Below are 22346 nucleotides of genomic sequence, written 5' to 3' on the forward strand. Positions count from 1 at the left end.
AGGAGACAATGCCAGAGAAGATAACGGGCAAAATCTGAGAGGGATATGGATCAGAGGAGCAGCCAAATGTGGTACCTGCCTTATCCAGGGGTTAAGTTCAAATGTGACCTCACAGCTGCATGCCTATTTGCAATGCTTGGGGGCCTTCAAACACTCACGGAAACTTGAGTTGTTCATGTCCGTTAAGTGTCTCCACGGATTCTTTACCCCTCACCTTCCTCTTCAAGGTGTAAAGGGGCAGTAACAACATGTGCATTCTTCTCTTTCACAGTTGAGTTCTGAAACCTGGACCTCACATTGTAACCACATCCAAGCTCATTTAGAAGTTCCCTAGGAGTATCTGTAGCTCAGTGACATTTCTAATTAAGCGCTTCCGAAAGCTCAATGGTAGTTTCCAAAGAAATGTGCTTTAAACTTCCGGATGGATCATTCATGAGCTTCCCTCTGGCCCTGTCCCAGGCTCCATGAGCCTCACACCCACCTTCTGCTGTGCTCCCAGCAAGTCTTACCTGGTCCAACTCCCACTTTGATTATATCTGCTCCGGAAAGAATCAGTTCTTCTACCATCTCTCCTGTCACCACGTTCCCTGCCTGAGACAGACAGAATACAGCTTGGATCATGAACTACTCCTCGTGATACAAAGATGAATGAGTGAGGAGCTCTGTACGTGGACATAGAACGAGGATGTCCGGAGGCCACAAGGCAGTAGGAACACCCCCAACCCCCCACAAAAGAGGGTGGGGGAGAAAACATCGGATCCAAATTTAGGAGCACAGAATTTGACATCTGGAGACTACATTTGGGTGAGCTGATAGTATGAGAAGGTACAGAACAACATGATTTTCACATGCTAAGACCTTAAACTAGGTCAGGACTTTTTGAACATTTCAGCGATGGACAAAACAAAATTTTATGGCGAACCCAAATATATAAAATAAGCAATGCAACACTCTCTCAGCTGATTACAGTCTGTATTGTTGGGCATAAAATGCTTCACAGAAACCTTATGGAGCCCCAGGGACCAGGATTAGGAAACTACGGGTCGTCTCACAGTTGGGAATATACCTGGGCATCCTGCCCAGGGTCAAAGGTTCCCACCTAGATATGAAAGGGCAGATGAGGCCTTATGGACCAACAGCACTGGAACATGCTCTGTTTTCAGAACACAAAGCTGTGGCCCTAAGAATAAACACAGGAGCCAGGAAGTGGCAGAATCTAAAAACCGGAAGAATGCATATGGATTGGAAATAGCACAAGTTCTTCCACTGCAGGAGTCTGGAAGCACAAAAATAGCCATTTTTATTTCAATTCACTGCCCTGTGGATTCTTCAGCTGGTGCACAGACTCAGCGAGATGCCTGACTGAATTTTCACAACTGTGCGAAGTCTTATTTTGGGAAATGCATCCTTACTCATTTTACTTTTTTTTTTTTTTTTGCATTGAAGCCCCACTGTCTTTTCACTGAATTGATTCCCAGAGGGAACTTTTCTTTTTTAAACCTAGACAAAGTGACTTTTAACTTTCTATAGAAGGATCTTGGAAAAGGGCGATAAAGAAGGCTCAAAGCTGCTTTAATCCAAACAACATCTAAAAATTGAAAATGATATGTTCCAGAAAGAGGACTAGCACATATTAGTATATACAGAGGGTACCAAAAAAATGTACACACATTTTAAGAAAGGAAAAAACTGTATTAAAATTGTAATACAGTGAATGACATTAGCATTCATTTAATTAATGCTGTCTTTTGAGCACACGTCATACTACACAGTGCTACCATAATGCAATTCAATTTTGAAAAGTAATACATAGATAACATCTCTTAAAATGTGTACACTTTTTTGGCACCTCTGGTTCGTATATGATAAAGGTGGCATTACAGGGCAGTGAGGAAAGGAACAATATTTCAATAGACTGAGCTGGGAAAGGGGATCTTTTGGATATCGATTATCACTCATATTTTTCACCAAAATATGCTTCACCTGAATTAAACTAAAAGTTTATCCCCCAAATTTAGAAGAAAACGTTGAATACTTGTAATAAGCAAAAAAGTGAGAAAAAAACATAAAGATAGATCTCTCTACATGAAAATAAAAAGTTATGTACATATAAACACACACATACATATAATCAACAAAACTAAGAGGCAAATAAGCCGGTGGGGAAAAATACCTACAATTATGACAAAGGGTTACTGACATTATAAAGTTCTTCCAAATCTACAAGAAAAATTCTAACACCTCATAGAGTACCTGGCAAAGGACGTGAACAAACTAATGAAATAAATAAAAGTGGCCAATAAACACAGGGAAAGTGTTCAAGCTCACTAATAATCAAATTAAAATTAAGATACCAGTAAGATGTTACTTTTCACTTAACAGATTACTAATGATTATAAACAACAAATGCTAAAGAGAAAAACATACATTCTCTTTCTCTTCTGGTAGAATGTCTATTTGAGTACAAGTTTTTCTAGAAAGCCGTCTGCTCATATAGAAGAAATAGAAAAATTCATGTATCCTTTGATCCACTAAGTCTACTTTTAGGATTCTCTCCCAAGGAAATAATCATAGATGAGGTCAAAGGATTTAACCACAAAGATATGTTATTTATAACAGCAAAACTGAAAATCTATTCCCCCAAATGGGAAGGATTCAACAATCTATGGCCCATCCAAGTGATGTTTTTAAGCTTGGTTTAATGGCATGGGAAAACGCTTAAATGCTTTCAGTATACATTAGGGAAAACAGAAGGAAATAGTAAGATCTCCCTTTTGTTAAAAAAAAAAAAAGAGTATGTGTATATATGAAAACATACACCAAAATGCTAACAAATTATGTCTAGGTAAAGGGATCTGATTTTTAAGTTTCTCTTTAAAAATGTTCTGGATTTTACAATAGAAATTGTTATTAGTTTTACTAGGAGCCTGAAAAACAAGACTCAGCTCTCATTCTTCCTCACTGGTTTACCTACTAAAATATAAATTTTTAAAGTCTTAAAAATAACATAAAAATACATTTTTCAAAATAAAAGATATAATAAAAAACTTAAAGAAGTTACTTGAAGCTCCCCACAATTTCATTTTCAACGTGGATTCTCCCCTCACCCCCTCAGTCTGGTGCTATCTACAAATCATTTCATTTCAACGGGTCTACTTTATACAAAATAAAATAATTTGAGTCAGCTCATGATGGACGAACCAGGTACAGCCACGCATGGGATGGTGATACCGTTTTATTAGCCCAGAGCCTTACACAGGTGTCACCATCTCCTGTCAACTACCTGTGTGGCTCCTTCATCAGAAGTTAGAATGCGGTCACCACAGAGAGGGCTGCAGGGTGGAAAAACCCGGAATGCTGACATGCCTCAAGCATGAGGACAACACAACAGGAAAGCTGACCACTGGGAGAGGACGAGTGAGTTTCCACTTTCAGGAACAAAAAGCTATCTATTCAAGTTTGAAATCCAGAAGGGCAAAAATAAGGTTAAAATAGGAAAAGCCAAAATCAGAAATGAGAATGATGACAGGCGTGTGGCCAGGCTCCAGTGAAAGCCCCGGTGCAGACCCAGGCAGCTCTGGGCCTGGGCCGTGACCTGCTGGGTTCGGGGAGTGGCTCAGGGGTGATTAGTGAGAAACTAGCTTATCTTGGCCGGAAGCACCACATGTGTGCCGTGGATATGGACGGCCACAATGGGACTGCACCCAGCAACACATCTCGCTGTCATTCCAGCAGCTCATGCACAGTCATTTCTCGGCAAGCCACAATAAAACGAGTCTACAGACCCCCACCCGGGCCCCAAAGCCGGCAAATGGAGATTTCCGCTGGTCACCCTTCTCCCCAAGAGGCTGAGCGTGGTCCAGGCTCCCCCACGCTCTGATGGCAACGACCGTTCCTCCATGTCACGGAGAAGGGTAAGGGCCCAAGGAAAAGATGTAAAAGTGACCCAATGAACATTGTAAGTACTTTTGCACCATTTTAACAAGTCCTTTGGGCAAAAACCAAAACCCAAACGGTGTTGCCCCAATTTTTCCGGCTTTCCTTTAGACATATACAGCAAGATAGTTCAGAAAGACATGAGGTCGAATGACGGACCTCCCACTTCCTGCGTAATTTTAAGAAAATCACTTCAATTCTGAGTCTCAATTTATCTTGCTATAAGATGGGGCTAATCATCCCTGCTTGTTGTCACCGTAAGGTTTACAAAGTCCCATAAATTCCTGGCACATGTCCAGCTCTCAGTCAGGGCTCAGGAAAATGTGAGGTCCCTCCACTCCAGAACGACTTCTGTACATTGCTCTTCTACTCACTTTTCTTTCTTCTCTCCTTTTTCTTTCTTTCTTTCTTTTTTCCTTCTTGCTTTAATTGTGGTCAAATATATATAACATAAAATTTACTGTTTTAACCATTTTTAAATAATTAAGTACATTCACACAGTTGTGCCCACCATCACCACTATGCAGCTCCAGAACTTTTTTTGTCATCCCATTAAACAATAACTTCCCCACCCACTTTTCACTGTCTGAGGCCCTTTGCCAAGAGAAATCCTTTCTACAAAATGACATCAGGCAGAAGTCGGCAACAGCAGTGGGTTGGTTTTGTCCTGTGGGCCACAGTTGGCCAAGCTGATAGAACCTCAATACCAGTGCCTTCTGCCAGGCACACGGAACATGGCACCTACCTACCTGGAAACCAGGAAGTAGGAAATGCTAAGAAGGCAGTGACCACCTTTCATGGCATATGAACCTACTTACTCTGTGCCTCTCAGAGACAAACATCATCCCCTGAATCTCTGAGGCCCTCCTAGTTTTTGCCGCAGTTCCACTTCACACCAGTCCCAAAACGAGGGTGAAAACAAAAACTTCGGGTTACTCGGCCAGAGAGGTGCTGTCACCCGTCACAAGTCCCTTGAATTTCCGTGAGCCATGCTCGACTGATAAGGTTGCCCATGGCCAACGCCTGGAAGGAACCCTGGAGAGTGTCAGCCCCTCTGGGAAGAGGTACAGAACGGGAGGTGTCGCCTGTGCCTCAGAACCTTCTCTGACCATGACTGCTGGAGAAAGAATGCAGGAAGGTGCCTGAGCCAATGGCTACAGATGGCAATGCCAAGGCCAGGCCCATGGCTCCCGGGGATCAGCCAACAGTGGCTGACGTAGCATTTCCCAGGGGTGCAGAGCTGGGCCTCTAGTATAATCTGAACAGCTTAGGTGTCACAGACCTACCTCCTCAGGACCAGGTCACAAATAGCCACCAGCAAAAGCATTTCTCTGACCCAACACGGGGACTTCCTCATCCCAACAAGCCTGAGCTGGCACGCGGGCTGGCTACAGTGTCATTTAATGGGAAGATGTCAGGGCCTTGGGGCAGGCCACCTAGCTCTGACCCCCAGGCTGTGTGATCCTCAGAAAGCTCCTTGGCCTAAGACTAAGTTTCACATTAATAAAGGTAGGTGCTACTATCCTTACTCAAGGATTTGTTATTATTGAGAGAGAGAAGTGGCTCGTCAATGCCAGTACCTTTTCCCACAGTCTCTAAAATGTACCCAAGGATACATTATTCTCCTTCCTCTCTGAAAGTCACCAGGCAAATGGCCACAGAACTTGTTATACTCTTTTAACAGCCAGCGCTTCTATGGGACCCTTCTCTGCCAAAGATGTTCTCTAAAACTCCCTGCTTCCTCCCTCCCTACATGGCATGGGAAAATGCTTAAATGCTTTCAGTATACATTAGGGAAAACAGAAGGAAATAGTAAGATTCCTTCCTCCCTACATGTGGCAAGGTTTGCCTGAGGGGAAAGGCAAGAAAAAAGGGTTTGCATGTAAATCCAGGCTGCAGCGGACAAAGGGGGTGACAAGCCCTCACTCCCGACGCAGACCCCGGAATTGCCAGCCTCTGCCAAGAACATTTCTGAGCACCCCTTCTGTTCACTGCATTGCATCAATCATAACAACACTTGGCACCCGTATTATATACCTTTCAGTTCTAAAACATGGGACAAATGGTAATGCATCCTCACAATGCTTCCAAAAGCCATAATAAGAGAAATTTTATTTCCATAATTCGAGGACACTAAGAGCACTGCAGGTTTCCGAATGAATCACTTTTTAAGGATCCGTGCAGGCAAAGAATAGCTCAAGAATAAGCACCTACCTTGCCAAATCCTCCTGTTCATTGCCAGGGAAACTAACCAGAACAATGACAACACAACCTGGACCAGCCAGCAGGCGCTGAAGAGGCCCTTGCTATTGGTGGCTGCCCAGAGGGTCGTGGGAACTCTGCCCCAATCTCCCCCTCCCGGCCCATCCCCCATGGCAACATCCAGACTCAGCCCTGGCAACAACACCCTTCCCTTGTCCGACCAGCCCGACTCCTTCCTGCCCTCTGTCCCTGGTCTTCGCCAGAGGGGTGACACGCAGGCTCTCCGGGCTCCACGACAGGCAGCTTGCCTCGACTCTTGGCAGGGTCAGCTGTAAGCTAAAGCTCACAGTCAAATGTTTGGAGCATGTGAATGGAAAGCTCTGGGGCTCCAGTGGATTTCTAATACCTGCTTTTTTGTTTAAATTTATTGGGGTGACAATTGTTAATAAAATTACATAGATTTCAGGTGTACAATTCTGTATCACATCATCTATAAATTACATTGTGTGTTCACCACCCAGAGTCAGTTCTCCTTCCATCACCATAGATTTGATCCCCCTTACCCTCCTCTCCCACCCCTCACCCCCCTTGTCCTCTGGTAACCACTAAACTATTTTAAAAGAAGCGGTGTGTACCTATTTTCTCCCTCTTCTTGAAAACAAACAGCCCCCATTCTTCCCGCCCGCACTGTTCTCCATCAGCCTTCCATTTCTGGCAGTTCTCAGAACACATGCCCTACCACTAACTGTGACTACTGTACTGTTCATAAAACATCACCCATCTGACCTCCACAGTAATGCCCTAGCCACTAGTGCCCTTGACCTCCTTTTTTACAGGTGAGGAAAATGAGATTCAGAAGGTGTATGACTCCCCCAGTGTGGCTCAGCCCATGAAGCCACACCAACTTCAGCGGCACTAAGGTACCGATTTTAATGGCGTTACGAACAACCAGCAGCAAAGCAGAGGAGGGGAGGAGAGCTAGTGAGGCATCTGGGAAATGGTATTAAAGATACGGTCCAGGAAAAATGGAAGACCAAACAAACAGCTTACGTAAAACAATGTGTGTGCGTGCATTGCAACCCACTATTGAGCTAAAGAAGATACAGAAGATACGCAGTAGGGTTACTATTTATATAAGGATCAAACACAGGCAAAATTTAAATGGTGTTTTTTAGGAATGCAGAAAGAGATGGCCCACAAGGAAGAAAATGATCACCAGAGTCTGAGTGGGGCTTCTGAATGTAGGTACACTGAAGGACTGCTATATAATGACTATTGAACAGCCACATTTTATGCCCTTTTCCATATGGAGGTCCTATTTCACAATTTAATACACGAATTGCTAAAGAAAGAGAAAGTGGAGCCAGTAGGTTGACTGATTAAATCCATGTAATTTCTAATTCCTAAACCTTCATAATTAACTCTTCTATGCAATAAGCCAGTAGATGTAAAGCTCGACTTCCCAAGTTTATTAGTCCCTTGTATCTCCAGGACAACTAAAACACTAGAGGTGAAATAGAAAGACCTAGAAAGAGGTAGCTCTCACCACCTCAGATAAGAATGTCAACAGACACCATGAGCCTGCCTTATTTCTGACTCTCCAGAAGGAATAAATTCCTCTCCTAGTCAACAAATATTTGCCATGCTCTTTCTACCACCTACATGTTGTTTCACAGAATTTATGTTTAATACCAAGTGCTGTTTAGGGCTACCAGGACCCAGCTGGGGGACTGGAGGCTTCTGCTGTCTCATGAGTCCAGCTCTCTCTCCGTTCTCTCATGAGAAAAAGTTACCACAGATAGTTGGGCGCAAAAGAGTCAGTTGGAGCCTCACAACTACTCATCGTTGGGTCATGATAGAGGGTAATTTCATCACCCTCCAGCACAAGCCTAAAGAAAGTCAACTTCCCCACCTCAGAACTGGGAAGCAGGAAACTGGTCACATGCATATGGCCTACTAGAAGAAAAGAGCTTTATCACTGAAGTTAACAAGGGTGGGACACGTTAAGAAGTCTCAAGGGGCAGAGCTTGGCCTTTGCATTCAGAGGGACCTGGCTTCAAATCCCAGCTTTCTGCTTAATGTTGCTGCGGCCTTATGAAAATCCCAAAGTGTAAGAATGAAGTTAGAGCTTAAGATTCCTAATCTGTGGTTAAGTTTGGGGCAATAATTCCTACTCTCTACAGAGATGTTGTGAAGAAGAGAAAAAAACAGGTGTAAACCTTCTGAAACATGGTAGGCACTCAATAAGCGGTTTTACTGTTATCCAAAAAAAAAGGACCTGACAGCACTCTTACGGAGAGTAAAATGAATGTTACTGTTTCCCACCCAACTTCTGACACTGTACAGCTGGTTGACGTTGGGACAATTCTTGATCCTTTCTTCTCATAGTGATTGAAAAGCATAAAAATACTCATCTTAAAAATCTTTGGAAATCCTTAGCAGAATATTTAACTTCTGTTGATGATATAACTCGTCAACAGAAATAATTCCTGTCTCCCAACTTCCTTACAATGATGAAATGTGAGGAGAAGTAAAATTCAAAATTAAATAAAGGAGAGTTAGGTAGCTTATGTTGTGGTCAATCTATAATTGCCACGTTAATTAAGACTAGTAAAGACACACATAATTACGATATAGATTTTCCAAAATCCCAAATTTAACCCTAGAGCTTCTAGTTCCTTTTTCTGAGAATCCAGGTTTCCCAGCAATAACAAATACACTTTCTAACTAGTGACAATGTTAATAATTAGGAAAATACCAAAAAAAAGCCAAGAGAGTCTGGAATAAAGATCCTAGATAAAACAATAGGCTGATGTGCAAATAGTTGACTATTGCGAATTTGCTCATATTGTGGATTTCAATTCTCACAGCAGAGTTTTCACAAGTAGGAATGGGGCATAGATGACACAAATATCGTTAAACCCAGTGACACTGGGTTTTTCATTTTATAAAAGTTGCTTGGTTAAGGTGTGACGCAGACCTTTGTTTAAAGGTATCATATGGTAAGAGACATTCGATATCTAGCAGATATAAGGAGCCGCCGCCCTATGATATAGATCTGGATTTTATTTTTTATAGAGCGGAGCCAGTTTTCAGATCTTCCATGGCTGCTGCCTGTCTCTTTCCTAATGATTCTCAACTGGTCTTCTAATAAGAAGGCACCAAAAGCTTTGAAGAAAATATAGCTCCCCGGACACACTGAACACCTCTCTCTGTGCTTCCCCATCTGGAGAATGTCCATCATACCTACCATAATGGTGTGTTCTGGAAATTTGGCACGACGAGTTTCACGAATTCCACAAAATGTTCCGAATAAACCATTGGCCACATCCAGGCAAATAAACTTAACCTGCGGTATAGCTTCCAGGATGCTGCTCATCTTTTCCAGATCATTCTTCCCACTGCCAGAACTCACGGCTACATGCTGTACCGAAAATAAGCCAAGAGATACAGACATGACTTAGTGAGTAGTATTCAGAAGTCAGACCTTGCTCCCATCCATTCACCTGTTGTGGGGACAGTACAGTGACCCTTTGAGGTTACCCTGATCAGATAGACACTCAGTAGACCTGCTCAAGAAATATACAGCAGCACAAGTAAAGGAGATTCGTCCATTAAATTATCTAAACGTTGCCGCTGCTATCTTTCCCACTATTAAACTGCATAGACCCTTAACCCTGGACCTGAGGCCACAGAATCTTTCCAGTAAACAGATTAAGTATTCAGGAAACCTTGTCCTTGCTTTTGTTTAATTTCCTCAAGCTCTCTGTATAGAACTCTGAATCACGGAACGGCTGGTGCAAATTCTCCTCTCCCTGGAGGAGAGGCAGAAGAACAATGGGAGGCCAGTCAACCCAGGCCTCCTCGTGCCAATGCTGTGGCAGTCACCCCGAGCATCTCGCTTCGGGGATCAGGAGGGAGGGAGAGATGCCTACAACTCCTCTGATGAAACTCCCTCCTATTTTCATTTTTACCCCCAATATAAGACTAACAGAACATGCAAATCGTAATCTTTGGAAAGAGCTCCAAATCTCAGTGTTCCGATAAAAAGAGCAAAAAAGGCGCCTAAAATGACCTTACCCAACTGCACGTGGACGTGTTTACATCAGAAGTGATCACACACTCCTTCGGGACAGCCTCTCCCCCAGCCATCACCAGTGCCCTCCCAGCCACCCAGCTGCTCCTCTGAAAAATGTTCTTTGGGCAAAGACCTGTTTTTAGCAATGCAAGCTTAGTGAAACTAAGCCATGGGATCGTGCCAACAGTCAGCACTCACTTTTATAAGAATATTTTAACCTGTATCTCTAAACCATAAGCCATAGATGAGGGACCTATATTAATATCCTTGTTCTCCTCGTAACATCACAACAATGTAGCTACAACCCAGACACGGAGGGTAAGCGGACTGGTAACATGACATGTTTTTATTCCAGACACCTGAGTTCTGAGTTTACTCCAGTTTCACCCCTCATATTGACAGTGTGACCAGTGCCTGCCCAATCCACATTTTCCCTTCCACAAGACCTTTGCTAGCTTTTTTATTTTCCCCTTCATTTCTGTAAAAGTTTGGCACACAGAACTCAAGATTGGTTTCTCTCAGTGCTACTGCGTTTATAACATTTTCCTTTTTCAATTAGCCATTCAGTTGGTAGTAAGTCAAATGATCACATTTAGTCATGGAAGCCAAGGTTCCAACTAACCACACATTGCCAAAAACTCATTGCTCCCCAAACTTCTTACAGAGAAGAGGGGAAGAAGGTGACACAAGAATAGTACATTTAAACACAACATGGCAAAAAAAAAGGATTTGCTATTGAGCCAGAATTATTTATCTTCAAGATGACCTTCTCACTAATCAAAATCCACACATAATTAAAACTTAGTTTGAAAAAAAAAAAAGCCAGCGCAACCTCAAAAGCAGTACATATGATGTCATTTTCCAATCACAAATAATCTGATCTTGGAGAGCGTTTCTAATGCAGAGACTGCTCTGCTGGGACTGGCAGAGAACTACCTGAATGTGCCAGAAGGAAAGTCAGGCGTGTCATATTGGAGCTTTTGGTTATTTCAAATTGCCCTTTTTTAAAAAAAAAAATACAACAGCTATAGTGAGATTAATCACATACCACACAATTCACCCATTTAAAGTGCACAATTCAATGGTTTTATTAAGAGTGATGAATAATCAATCTTAGAACATTCTCATCACCCCCAAAAAGCGACTCTCACACCTCTTAGCCTTTACCCTCCCATCCCCCCACCTCAGGCAACCACTCATCTATTTATTGTCTCCACAGGTTTGCCTCTTCTTGACATTTCATGTGACCAGAATCACATATGTGGCCTTTGGTGTCTGGCTTTTTCACTTTGCAAAATGTTTTCAACGTCCATCCATGTTGTAGCATATGTCATTTCATTACTTTTTAGAGTTGAGTAATATTCCATTGTATGGCTATGCCAGTTTTGTTTATTCATTCATCAATTAATGGATATCTTTGTTGTTTCTGCCTTCCGGCTACTATGAATAAAGCTGCTATGAACATCTGTGTACAAGTTTTTGTGTGGACCTATGTTTTTATTTGTTGGGTCTATACCTAGGAATGCGATTGTTGGGTCATATGGTAACTCTTATGTTTAACCTTTTGAGGAACTGCCAAACTGTTTCCAAAACAGCTGCAGCATTTTACATTCCCACCAGCAATATAGGCGGGTTCCAATTTCTGCACATCCATGCCAACACTCATTACTCTTTTGATTACAGCCATCCTAGCAGGCATATTGTTTATTCAATTCCAAAACAACTTGTTATAATTAGATGTTTTTTCTAAAGCCAAAAGTAAATGTTCGGACTGAATCTACGCCTGGCAGGAAATACAGGTCTTCCCCAAGCTCTCATGATATAACACTTCATCTTTAAAACAAAACAAAACAAAAAAAAACAGATACTCCTTGCAGGTAAATCCTAATATTTTCAAAACAGGATACAGAACATGTTTCCTCAGCAGATCTCTGGCAAGGACGAAAGGCTGGGGACCACTACTGCCTTTCCCCAGGTCTCTCCCAGGACTCTGTGCGTGTCCATCTGCTGCTAATTCAAATCCTTTTGACAACCCTGAAGATTTGCTTCCCCCGGCAACAAATGTAGCGATCATACCTGCAGGCATTCTGGGTGATTAGCAGCAAAGAGCTTCCAGTCATCCAGGGTGTAATGCTTATGAATTGCTGTAAACATGGAGTGCTAGGAAACAAAACAGCGCTATTAGGACGAGAAATCAAGTGAGCCTCTTTCCTCCATATGGCCAGTGGTGAACCAACAATACACAAGCATCAGGGGTTCCTGCCAGTCATGTTTAATTAGCTTTGAATAGGCTTGTAGGGGCCAAAAACAGACAAAGGTATAGCCAGTGAAATCACAAAACCGGGTTTCCATCCTCATCTGATCAGACAAACTGCAGTCAAGATTTAGGAGGCTGCCAGGCGGCAGGGAAGGGATGAGGGAGAGTTCTGAGCCCTGCCCCACCCCGCCCACCACCTATGTCAGGCCATGAGGACACAGACAGCAGGTTCCCTGCCCATAAGAAGGACCACCTTCAGGCAAACTTCTGCTCCGCCAACCCAAAGAACCTCACCTTATAGTTGAAAGCTTTTCCTTGCATTCACAACCTAAACATTTCTTGCTAAAAGCTAAACCCATCAGGGAGTTGGTATCCCTAAGGAAGGAAATTATGTAAATTACAATATTAAATCTATGACTACCAGCCTGGCATTTATTGAGTACCTACTTTGTGCAAGCAGTTCACATACATCATTTCATTCACTTCTCAGGGTAGCTTTGTACGGTAATATTACCTTCGTGGGCAGAAAAGGAGCTTAAGTTTAAATTTAAGAAATTTAACAATTGCTTAGCCAATAAGGCACAGAGGCCAGAATCAGACTTGAATCTGATCGCAGAGCTGAGGGTCCTTCCGCATGTTAGGGCATCTCTCCTGACTCCTCTGGGTTTGCTTCCCCCACCTACAATTTTCCATCCTAAAATTCTAAGACTTAATCAACTTGCACTAACTCAGAGGATCCTAGAAATAGAAAACTCAATACCCACACATGGTTAGCTATTCCAGTGTACACCGTCTCATTAATGGAGAGTCTTTTCTGTGAAAATGGGACGAGCATAACAAATTGTACGTTTTTCATAGACTAATAATCTGATATGTGAATTAATCAGAGCTATTTATTGCTGCCTGATTCCACCCACTTTTCCACAAATACATAATTCATAGTAGCAATGGCTGATCACAGAGCAGAGCAAAGAAAAGTTAGGGAGAAAACATACAAATCCCTTTAGCAATTAATTTATTAGCCTCTGGTCCAAAGCTCCGTGGGGGGTGAGGGCAGATAGAAAATACAACTGATCGTGGCGTCAGACCACCTCCTATGCCATTTTTTGAGCTCATAATTTGTTTTAAAATCTTCCTTCTAATCACTGGCTAATAATGACTCTCAGCACCTCCTGAGGTAAACTTACTGCCCACAGTGAGAAGCTCTTTCAAGTAATTGGATTTATTTTTTCACTTGGCAGAATCATCAGTGGAAATAGACACACACAGCCTGTGGGCATCAGAAGAAAATATTCACCTCCAGGATGAATAACGTGCATTGTATCTGGGACACAGCTGCATGAGATGAAGGTCCTGCCCACAAAAGGCTTTTCCTTTACTTTCCTCAAGGCAAGGATACTAGCTATTCCATTTATAGGAAATTAGACTGGTAATTGGCTAAAAAGAGACCTGGAGTTTATACTATGATCTGTCAGTACAAAGTGGGAGGCAAATCCCTTGGCTCTGTCTATGTGGCTGCATGCCCTGGGCCTAGTTACCTCTCCTTTCCTTATCTGCCTCAGTTTCTTCATCTGTAAAAGGAACCTACCTGGTGGAGCTGTGATCATATTATATTTATACCCAGTATTTGGCACACAGTATTCAATAAATGTCTCCTACAATAAGATGTAATAAATTCTATAGCACAGAATACAAAGCAGTTCTGTCTTCATTTTAAAGGCACTGTCCCTCTTCTATAATATGGCACTAGACTAACTTTACAATATGGTACAATGTCCAACTTCTTTTTGTATCTCTAGTTTCCAAAAACTATCACGGGCATTTTCAAGGAAGAAATGGATACAGATCTAGACCATCTCATTGAATGAGAATTCCAGATTCCATCCACTTTTCTGATTGAAAAGGAGGGAAGAAAAGAAGTACCTCCAGCAACAATCAGACTCAGATCTAATAGTTTGGCTACAGGAAAGGACCTAAAGGGTCTCACTTTTCTCCTCTTCCCTGTGCTTGAACAAGTCCAGGTAAGCTCCTGACAACCCATCCAGTGTGAGCAGCAGAGGGAAAAAAGCCCACCGTCCTACCTGTGACATCACCACTGCCATATCAAATGTCCCCACGGTGTCCATGTTGGCCACAATGATGGGAATCCCTGAGTAGGTCTGCTTTGAGTTTCGAAATGTGAAGGTACGTTCAAGGTCCACCTATTGGCAAAAAGGGAAAAGAAGTGTTTTACTCTTTGTGTGATTTGTGCAGAATTTCCAGAGTCTGAAGTGAGTGAGAAGAACACAAAGGACATGTATGTCCCTTGGTCCCCAGGGTCTCTTAGCGTTGGGCCAGGTGTTCCAGTTTCCCTGAGGAAACTGAGTAACGAGCTGTTATCCAACTACAAAAGCTGAGCCCAGCTCCTAGCATCGTCAAATGCCAGCGCAAGGCATGGCGTGTTCTGCCATCAGCCCAGCCTCCGAACTGCAAGTTCTCTCCTTCAGTAGCCTCTCCCATGCCTTCTGTCCTCAGTCTAGTTCATTCTAGCCTTACATACCCACATACATGTTCTCTGTCTCCACTTCTAAGCACTGGATGGACCATTCCCCTTCTGAGAAAATCCACTCCACTCTTCCCTGCCAACCATAGTCCTTTAACGGTCCTTTAATTCTAATCTTCCATTCCAAATTCACCCTGCAGTGAGCTGCAAACCATTAATCCCTTAACCTATCAACCTTCTCAGCTGTTTTGTAATTAGGGGCATCTTTCAAGATGCTAGGGGACGTATACTGCAGCCATATGTCTATGCATATGAACACTTGTTCCTCTGACTTGCAAAGAGCTGGAGGGAAGGCCCTCCAATTCTATGGTAACTCGAACTTTAGGGCATTTATGACTAACTCAACTATCAGGAATCCAGAAGGAGCGCTAAGCCACGATGGTGGGCTCAGGAAAAGCCATGTGCTAAGGCCAGGTGCTCATCCAGAGCTAGGGAAGTCAAAATTACTTCTTCAACTCAGGGCAGATCTCAGGCCTGTATGCTCACGGATCCATTCTTCACCTTTCCTCCATCAATTTCTTATCACAGGGAGGCCACTCCATGCAGGCTCCATTTCCCAGGGTGGTTGCTGGCTGGGTTCAGTCAGTGGGGTCACTGGGTAGGAAACTGGAGGAGAGCTGGGGAAGATGGAGGCAGGGGTGCTGGGAGTAGGCAGGGTAGTTCTCCCAGAAACCCTCTGCGGTGGCCGGCATGGTCTTGATTCCAGGTTTCCAGGTTTCAGAGAGCGATCCGAGTCCCTGGGTCCCAGTACTCCCCCGTTGGAAGTGGTTTCTCACTGCTGCCAATCGCTGGGGTGCCTCCATTATCTCATTTGGCATCTCAGCGGCATCAGGATGCCTTGCATTTAATCCCGTTTTAAATATTCAGCACTGTTTGTTGCCTTGCCTGGACCCTGAAGGATATAGACCATACTGGAACTGGGCACTTCTCCAAGGAGAATCCTCAGGAGAAACACAGGTGTGAATCTTAAGCTTCTGAAATAAATTGGACGTACCTACATTATCTCTGGCTTCGTGAGTACACCAGCAATAATCATGTCCTGCCAGTGTTTATCTAGTTCCTTCTTTTATTCTTTTTCATTTGAGACAACTTTCACTGTGCAATCAACCCATCAAAAAACCACCAGAGGACATCTCAGGCCTGTTAGCCTTTTCATGTCTCTTGCTTCTTCACACAGGGTCCCCTGTCCACCAGGTTTCCTGGTCCGATAATGTCATCAACATGTCTGCACTGGCCTTAAACAGCAATCAATGAGGGGACACGAGATGCTGTCACTGCCTGAGCATATGGGGCAGGTCATCCCTTTCTTGACTTCTTCATTATGATTCTTGGTTCTACTACAGTGAAGCAAGTGATATGCAAATTCTGAAAGATAACCGAAGGGATCTATTTGTTGCAACCTTGTGTGCCACTAATGGCCCTGAAGCATTTTGACTTCCCAGGTTTAAAATAATCAGAATTCCTTGGTCTCAAATTACTCTTACACGCCTCCCAAGATGCATGGGGAGAGCCGCTACACTCTGCACCCAGCTGAGCTCACAACAGATTTTTCTTGGCACTGCAAAACCTATCAGCATACACAAAAAAACAGCTCTTCCTGGAAAAGATCAGTCTTGACAATGACTTCTTCTCCTCATTACTAGTCTTCTCCATATGGAAGATTCTTCACAATCCTTAATTCTAAGGATGATAAATAAAATTAACTTCCCGACTTTATCAACCAAGTCAAAAAGACACACACACACACACACACACACACACACACGACCAGTTGTTCACTGAGAGAGATAAATATCTTAAATATTCCAGCGTCCCAGGAATAAAACTTGGCATTTAATTTGCCACAGCTGGCCACAGCACCAAATATAGCACCTCCAAATTTTCACTCTGCTAAGCTGATTTGAAAGGGAACATAAAGTAATAAAACTACTGACCTCAAAAAGACATGTTTCTGCGGCTCTTTGAACACACCTTCATTAAAGTCAGCCTGATAGCCCAACATTAGAGGGCCCGGAAGTACAAATGGAGGCCCACCTACCACATTTCTAAATACCTCAATGTTATGAGTCCAGCAAACAAGCTGCTACATCAATTTTGTTCTCTCCTCCTACCTTAAACACAATTTCATTAATGACCGGGAAAGCACCCAAACATGGTGTCATGAGGAGCCAGCCCTGGCCCACAGTCCAAATCCCCTTCTCTTCCCCCCCAAATTGCTTGTGTGCGTACATGGACACCCTAGTCCACACATTAAGGTCCATGCGCACATAGCTCCATGTCCACAAACAGTTGCCACTTGGTCACCTCTGAGGTTAGAGGTGTGCCCACCTGCAGCAGGGATGGCCCTAGGAAAACACCTGGGAAGAGGCCCTCGCAGGCCTTGGAATCAGCTTGAAGTCATGAGAGCAGGGAATCCAGCGTCCTGAGTACCTGAAGCAGCACGCAGAAGGAGCCGCACAGGCCACAGGCCCTGTCCAGTGAGGAGGGGACAGAACCACTGTTGACTACCCCGCTGGACAGTGCTGGTTAATGCAATTGTTCCTTCTGTGCCACCTGTAGATCATAAGCCTAAGTACAGGGACACAACGCCTTCCATGTGTGTAGTACTAGTGGCTCAGAAAGTGTGGAATGCATTAACATCTGGCCAAGGAGCAAGAATGATATTGTTTCAGGACCCGGCCTTTTTCAGGGCATGCTTGGGGGGCCCCAGCCCAGCCTTCTGAACATGCTCTGTCCCCTGGAAGTATCACCATCATTTCTCGGGATTCGGAGAAGCACATGCAGCTCCACATCACTAGAGAACCACAGTGTTCCGCAAAGGAGGCTTCCAGTGGCCAGTGCAGAGCCTCTGAGCACACTCCGTATTCATCATGGCATGATTTCCAAAATACGCATGCTCGGGCTGCTTCAAAATTAATCCAATCAGAACCTTTGTGTTGGCGACAATATGAGTATTTTGGAGTATCTCCCTAGATGATTCTGAGGCATTCGTGACAAGTCCAGTCAAACCCTCTAATTTTACTGAGCCAAGTTTGTCATGGCTTGATTTGTGTCTCCCCAAAAGAGGCTGAGATCCTAACCACCAGTACCTGTGAATGTGACCTTATCTGAAAATAGGGTGTTTGCAGATAGATGACCAAGGTCAGTGCAGGTCATTCCAGTATGACCCGTGTGCTTTTAAAAAGGAGAAATTTGGACACACACACACGAGGAGAATGCCAGGTGAAGAGGAAAGCAGAGATCAGCATGATGCATCTATGAGCCGAGGCAGACCAAGATTACCTGTAAACCATCAGAAGCCAGGCGAGAGGCCTGCAACAGCTTATCCCTCACAGCCCTCAGAAGGAACCCGCCCTGCCAACATCTTGATCTGAGACTTCCAGCCTCCAGAACTGTGAGACAATAAATATCTCTTGTGTAAGCCACCCCGTTTGCGGTACTTTGTTACAGGAAACCAATCCAGAGGCAAAGGTAATAAATAATTCATGACAGAGCTTGGACTGCAACCCAGGTATCCTTTCTCCCAGCCCGATAGTCTCTCCATTTGCCATGGTCTCATCCCCTGGCTGAGGATCCTGAGGATCCCTGGACCACAAACTCTTCTCCCTGGACCACTGGTGAAAACATTACTACAGAGTTTAAGGAGATTGAACAAGTGTCGTGTCGTATCTTCCCTGTCCTAGGACAAGTGGCCAACTTTTTGATGTAAATCCTCTTCAATGCCTAAACCCAAAGTTACAGTTGCATTAAAAGTTTTGTTTTGCTTTTTAAAACAAATCTTACTAGTGTAAGGACTCACTTGGGACATCAGAGCCAGGAATGGGTCCAGAGGAAGAACACTCAGGGAGTCAAGGCCATGCAAGTTCTCTAGTTTATCAAATAAAGACAAGGTCCTCCCTCAATCAACAAACCTGTCACTTACTCTGAAAACATTACCCAAACGCCCCCAAGGAGCCCTGTGGCACTTTAACTTAGTGTGCCAGGGGCTTATGAAGACATGGGTAAAGGCAATGCATGGCCAGTTGAGAGATGACTGCCTTTCTGGTACAACCACTGTAAGGCCACCTGGGCCATATATACCCACCTCCATCCATTGCCTCTGGAAGGTGACCTCAAATTCATTTCATGTGATACTTGTGGAAATACCCTCTCAGGAGTCTCCATTTCCTGCTCACTGCCTCATGACCCAGCACCAGCCCTGGCTCATAGCAAAATTCTTGCAGTGATCGATCTTGTCAACAGTCAAAATTCTCCCTTCCTAGCCAGATTATGCTCTTACAGGGCATGTTTTCTCTCCTGGTTCCACTCAAATCTGCTCTCTGGTTCACAGTCATTTACCACTCAGCTTCTAATTTGCATTCCAGTAAGACCTTGGCCAGGGGGCACACATTTGGCTTCTGATTGTGCAATGAAAAGGTTTTATCTGCCTATAAAAAATTTCAGGCATCCACAAGTAAACTGAGACAACACCGAGGGGGATTAGAAGCCTAACTAGATCTAGGCCTAACTACATCCCTCAACACTGCTGGAGCAGGCAGTCAGATTATGAGGGGTGGCCAGCCAGGCAGCTGCCTCGGGCACCAGGGAACTAAACCATTACAGGAACCAACTGGAAAGGCAGTACCAGTTAACTCAGGTTTCCAGGCACGGAGCTGGCCAACACCCACAAAAGTGGAAATATGAAAACCTTTCCCAAGGACACAGAGCTCTCATTTCAATGTGTATATGTAGATTACAAGGTGCCATCAGACGCTGGGACATTAATAGTTTCAGTCAGCCCAAATTATGAAACCAAATTTGGTCACACTATTCCCTGGGAAAGAGTAATTCATTCTATTATATAAATTATAAATGCTTTATCTTCTCAAGCTGTTTCCTGGTTCAGAAAATACATATAATATATCCTTGTTTTAAACATATAATTTTTCTTAAAAGTGAGTTTCTCTCTACTAAGTGAATTTGCAACAAATATATAAAGAATATTAAGGCCACCAAATTATTAGTCTGCCCAGAATGCCCACATCTAATCCTAGTCTGGCATGAGATACTGAGGACAGCTTTACTTCGGGGAGGCCTGCCATCAAAACTGTTTATTTTTCTTCCAAGAGTCTGCCCCGCTCTTTAGCACCTGAAAGGACATTACGAAGAATAGGCAGAGTCATCCAGTCTAAGTCAGGGTGATAAGAGTTCATCCTTCCTCTCTCACCAGACCTGTCCCATCCTCTCTGGCTGCAGCCTGCCAACTGCACTGGTTCTGGTCACTGGCTAAAGCAGGCGGCCTCCCTAATCCTAACAAGCCCTTTGCTGGCAGTACCAGGCACTGCAGTTGGGCCTGGGCACCAGTGGGCAGCCTGCCAATCTATTTATGGTCTTTGGAGTGGGGTGTAAGGAACAGTGTGCTGGCTCTGCCTCCTCCTGTTTACTCCTGTGACCCCAGCCTCCAGACCCAGTCCAGTTTTTTCACCTTCCTCTCTGACTTTCAGCACACCAGGCAAAGCCATACTGACCACCACACACCATTCCAGGGGACTCTGTGCCTTTCTATGCAACTAGTTTACCTTTTGGGATTTGACCTTCCACCTTATCAGTAAGGGAATCACTGCCCCCACCCCGAGGCTATTTCCAGTCCAGTCCTCACCTGTTCTTCAGGCTTTGATCACATCCCGCAGAACCAGCAAAAATGCTCAGGCTACCCGTTTGCTACCCCAACCTCACAACTGCACCCCAGTGCTTTCAGCTTCTCTAGGACTGGGCTGACCTGCAGCTGTCCAGTAAGGAAGGTGCCACCAGTGAGTCCCCAGCCTCACTCTCAGCACGGCCACTGAAACACAACTTAAACGCTGAACTTTTGCCCTGGAGTTTCCCTGTTTTTCAGACATGTTAAAGAAATTCTATTGCTGGACCTAATATTAAACCAGCAAGAGTTCTCTGCACTAGGAGACATTGCCAAAAGCACAAGAATCTTCCATTGTTTTTCGTCTCCTTTTATGATCCGGCTCCACGGTGTCCTTTTCTCTCTATACGCACCCCTCCATGCCTCTCCATTCTTTCTCATCAGCGGACCACCCGATCTTTACCCCTCTGTGGTCTATCTCTAATGTGTACTTCCCCTGGCCCACCCAAACGCTTGTCCTTAGAATGTTAGGCCCCAGCTGGGCCGCTTAAAGACACCTCCTGTCCTGGCAGGGAACCAGCTGGCATTCCGCTTTCTCAGGTGGTGGAGAGAGTTAGGGCAAAGGGGGTCAACACCCCAACCATCCTCAGACACACAAAAGCTAGCAAGGTTATTGCCCCCGTGACCGCCTTCACCCACCTCTCCGCGCCACCCGGAAAAATATCCCACCCCCAAGGCAACCTCACCTCGGATCGGCTCTTGAGGCTGCTTCGCTTGGGTCGGAGCAGAACATCCTTGAAGTCCAGCTTGAGGTCCGCATCGATGCGGGGCATCGTGCGGCGCGGCACGGCTGGAGCCCGCAACTCCTTCCTGCGGCGCCGGCGCGCGGGGCGGGGGTAGACCGGGCGCGAGGCGTGGGCGAGCGGACCGAGTGGGGTGGGCGGACGCCTGGGTGCCGTAGGGCGAGGGGGGCGCGGCGCGGGGCAGGCGGGCGGTGCGGAGGCCGGTGCTCGGGGGCCGCCCGGCGCGCACGCGGGGCTCTTAAGACGGCGGGCGCCCCCAGCAGCGATCGGCCCGCCCCCCCCCCTTCACCCCCCTTTCTCCCTCCCCCCGGCTCCGTGGCCGCGCCCCGCCCCCGACGTCTGGGGCGGGGTAGGAAAGGGGAAGGGGAGGGCCGGCGGGTTAGGGACAGACGAGTGACTAGGAAGTCGAGTGACATTTTTAATAAGCTCCCCCCGCCCCGTCCCAGCCCTTCCTTTACAGCCTTGCTGGTTGCGGTCACCAAATTGGTGGAGGGGCGGGGAGGAAGGGGGCATGCTCACCATCTTGACTGTCACCCAAATACCCGGTAGGGAGGAGACTTGGCCTGTGACAGTCTTACCCAAGGGAAAAGGCCTCTCCTTGAGAGGTTTGGCTTCTCCTTTCTCTAATTTCAAGCCCAGTGTGCCCACCAAGCGCTGAGTCAGACCTTCACATGCCAAAAAAAGAGAAACCCTTAGGAAGCTGGACAGAATTAAGGAAAAGAATATGGGCAGGTAAATCTATTTAGCAGCAATGGGATTATCCACGCAATATTTGGATCCCCTTTGGATTTCAGGAGTATGGTCGGTTGGTTTGTTGATTGGTTGGTTGGTTTTAATAAAAGCAGTAAAGTCTACAGTCATCACAGGTCTTGGGTTTTAAGGAACCTGAGTCCCCTCTGAGGGTGCTGTGGGTT

The 22346-nt window shown here is 44.9% G+C and overlaps 1 protein-coding gene across 1 annotated transcript in view; it reads right to left on the reverse strand.

The window, feature by feature from the left end:
• The window catches only part of GMPR (guanosine monophosphate reductase), a 37181-nt gene extending 15546 nt beyond the window's left edge, over nucleotides 1–21635 (reverse strand). Inside the window, 7 exon segments of the mRNA XM_033113569.1 lie at nucleotides 510–591; nucleotides 9389–9420; nucleotides 9423–9453; nucleotides 9455–9562; nucleotides 12293–12376; nucleotides 14555–14674; nucleotides 21376–21635. Of these exon segments, the coding sequence (XP_032969460.1) occupies nucleotides 510–591; nucleotides 9389–9420; nucleotides 9423–9453; nucleotides 9455–9562; nucleotides 12293–12376; nucleotides 14555–14674; nucleotides 21376–21462 (544 nt within the window). The 5' untranslated portion in view covers nucleotides 21463–21635.
• Between the last annotated feature and the right edge of the window lie 711 nt (nucleotides 21636–22346).

The sequence above is a fragment of the Rhinolophus ferrumequinum genome, chromosome 9, assembly GCF_004115265.2.
Source record: "Rhinolophus ferrumequinum isolate MPI-CBG mRhiFer1 chromosome 9, mRhiFer1_v1.p, whole genome shotgun sequence".
Lineage (NCBI taxonomy): Eukaryota > Metazoa > Chordata > Mammalia > Chiroptera > Rhinolophidae > Rhinolophus > Rhinolophus ferrumequinum.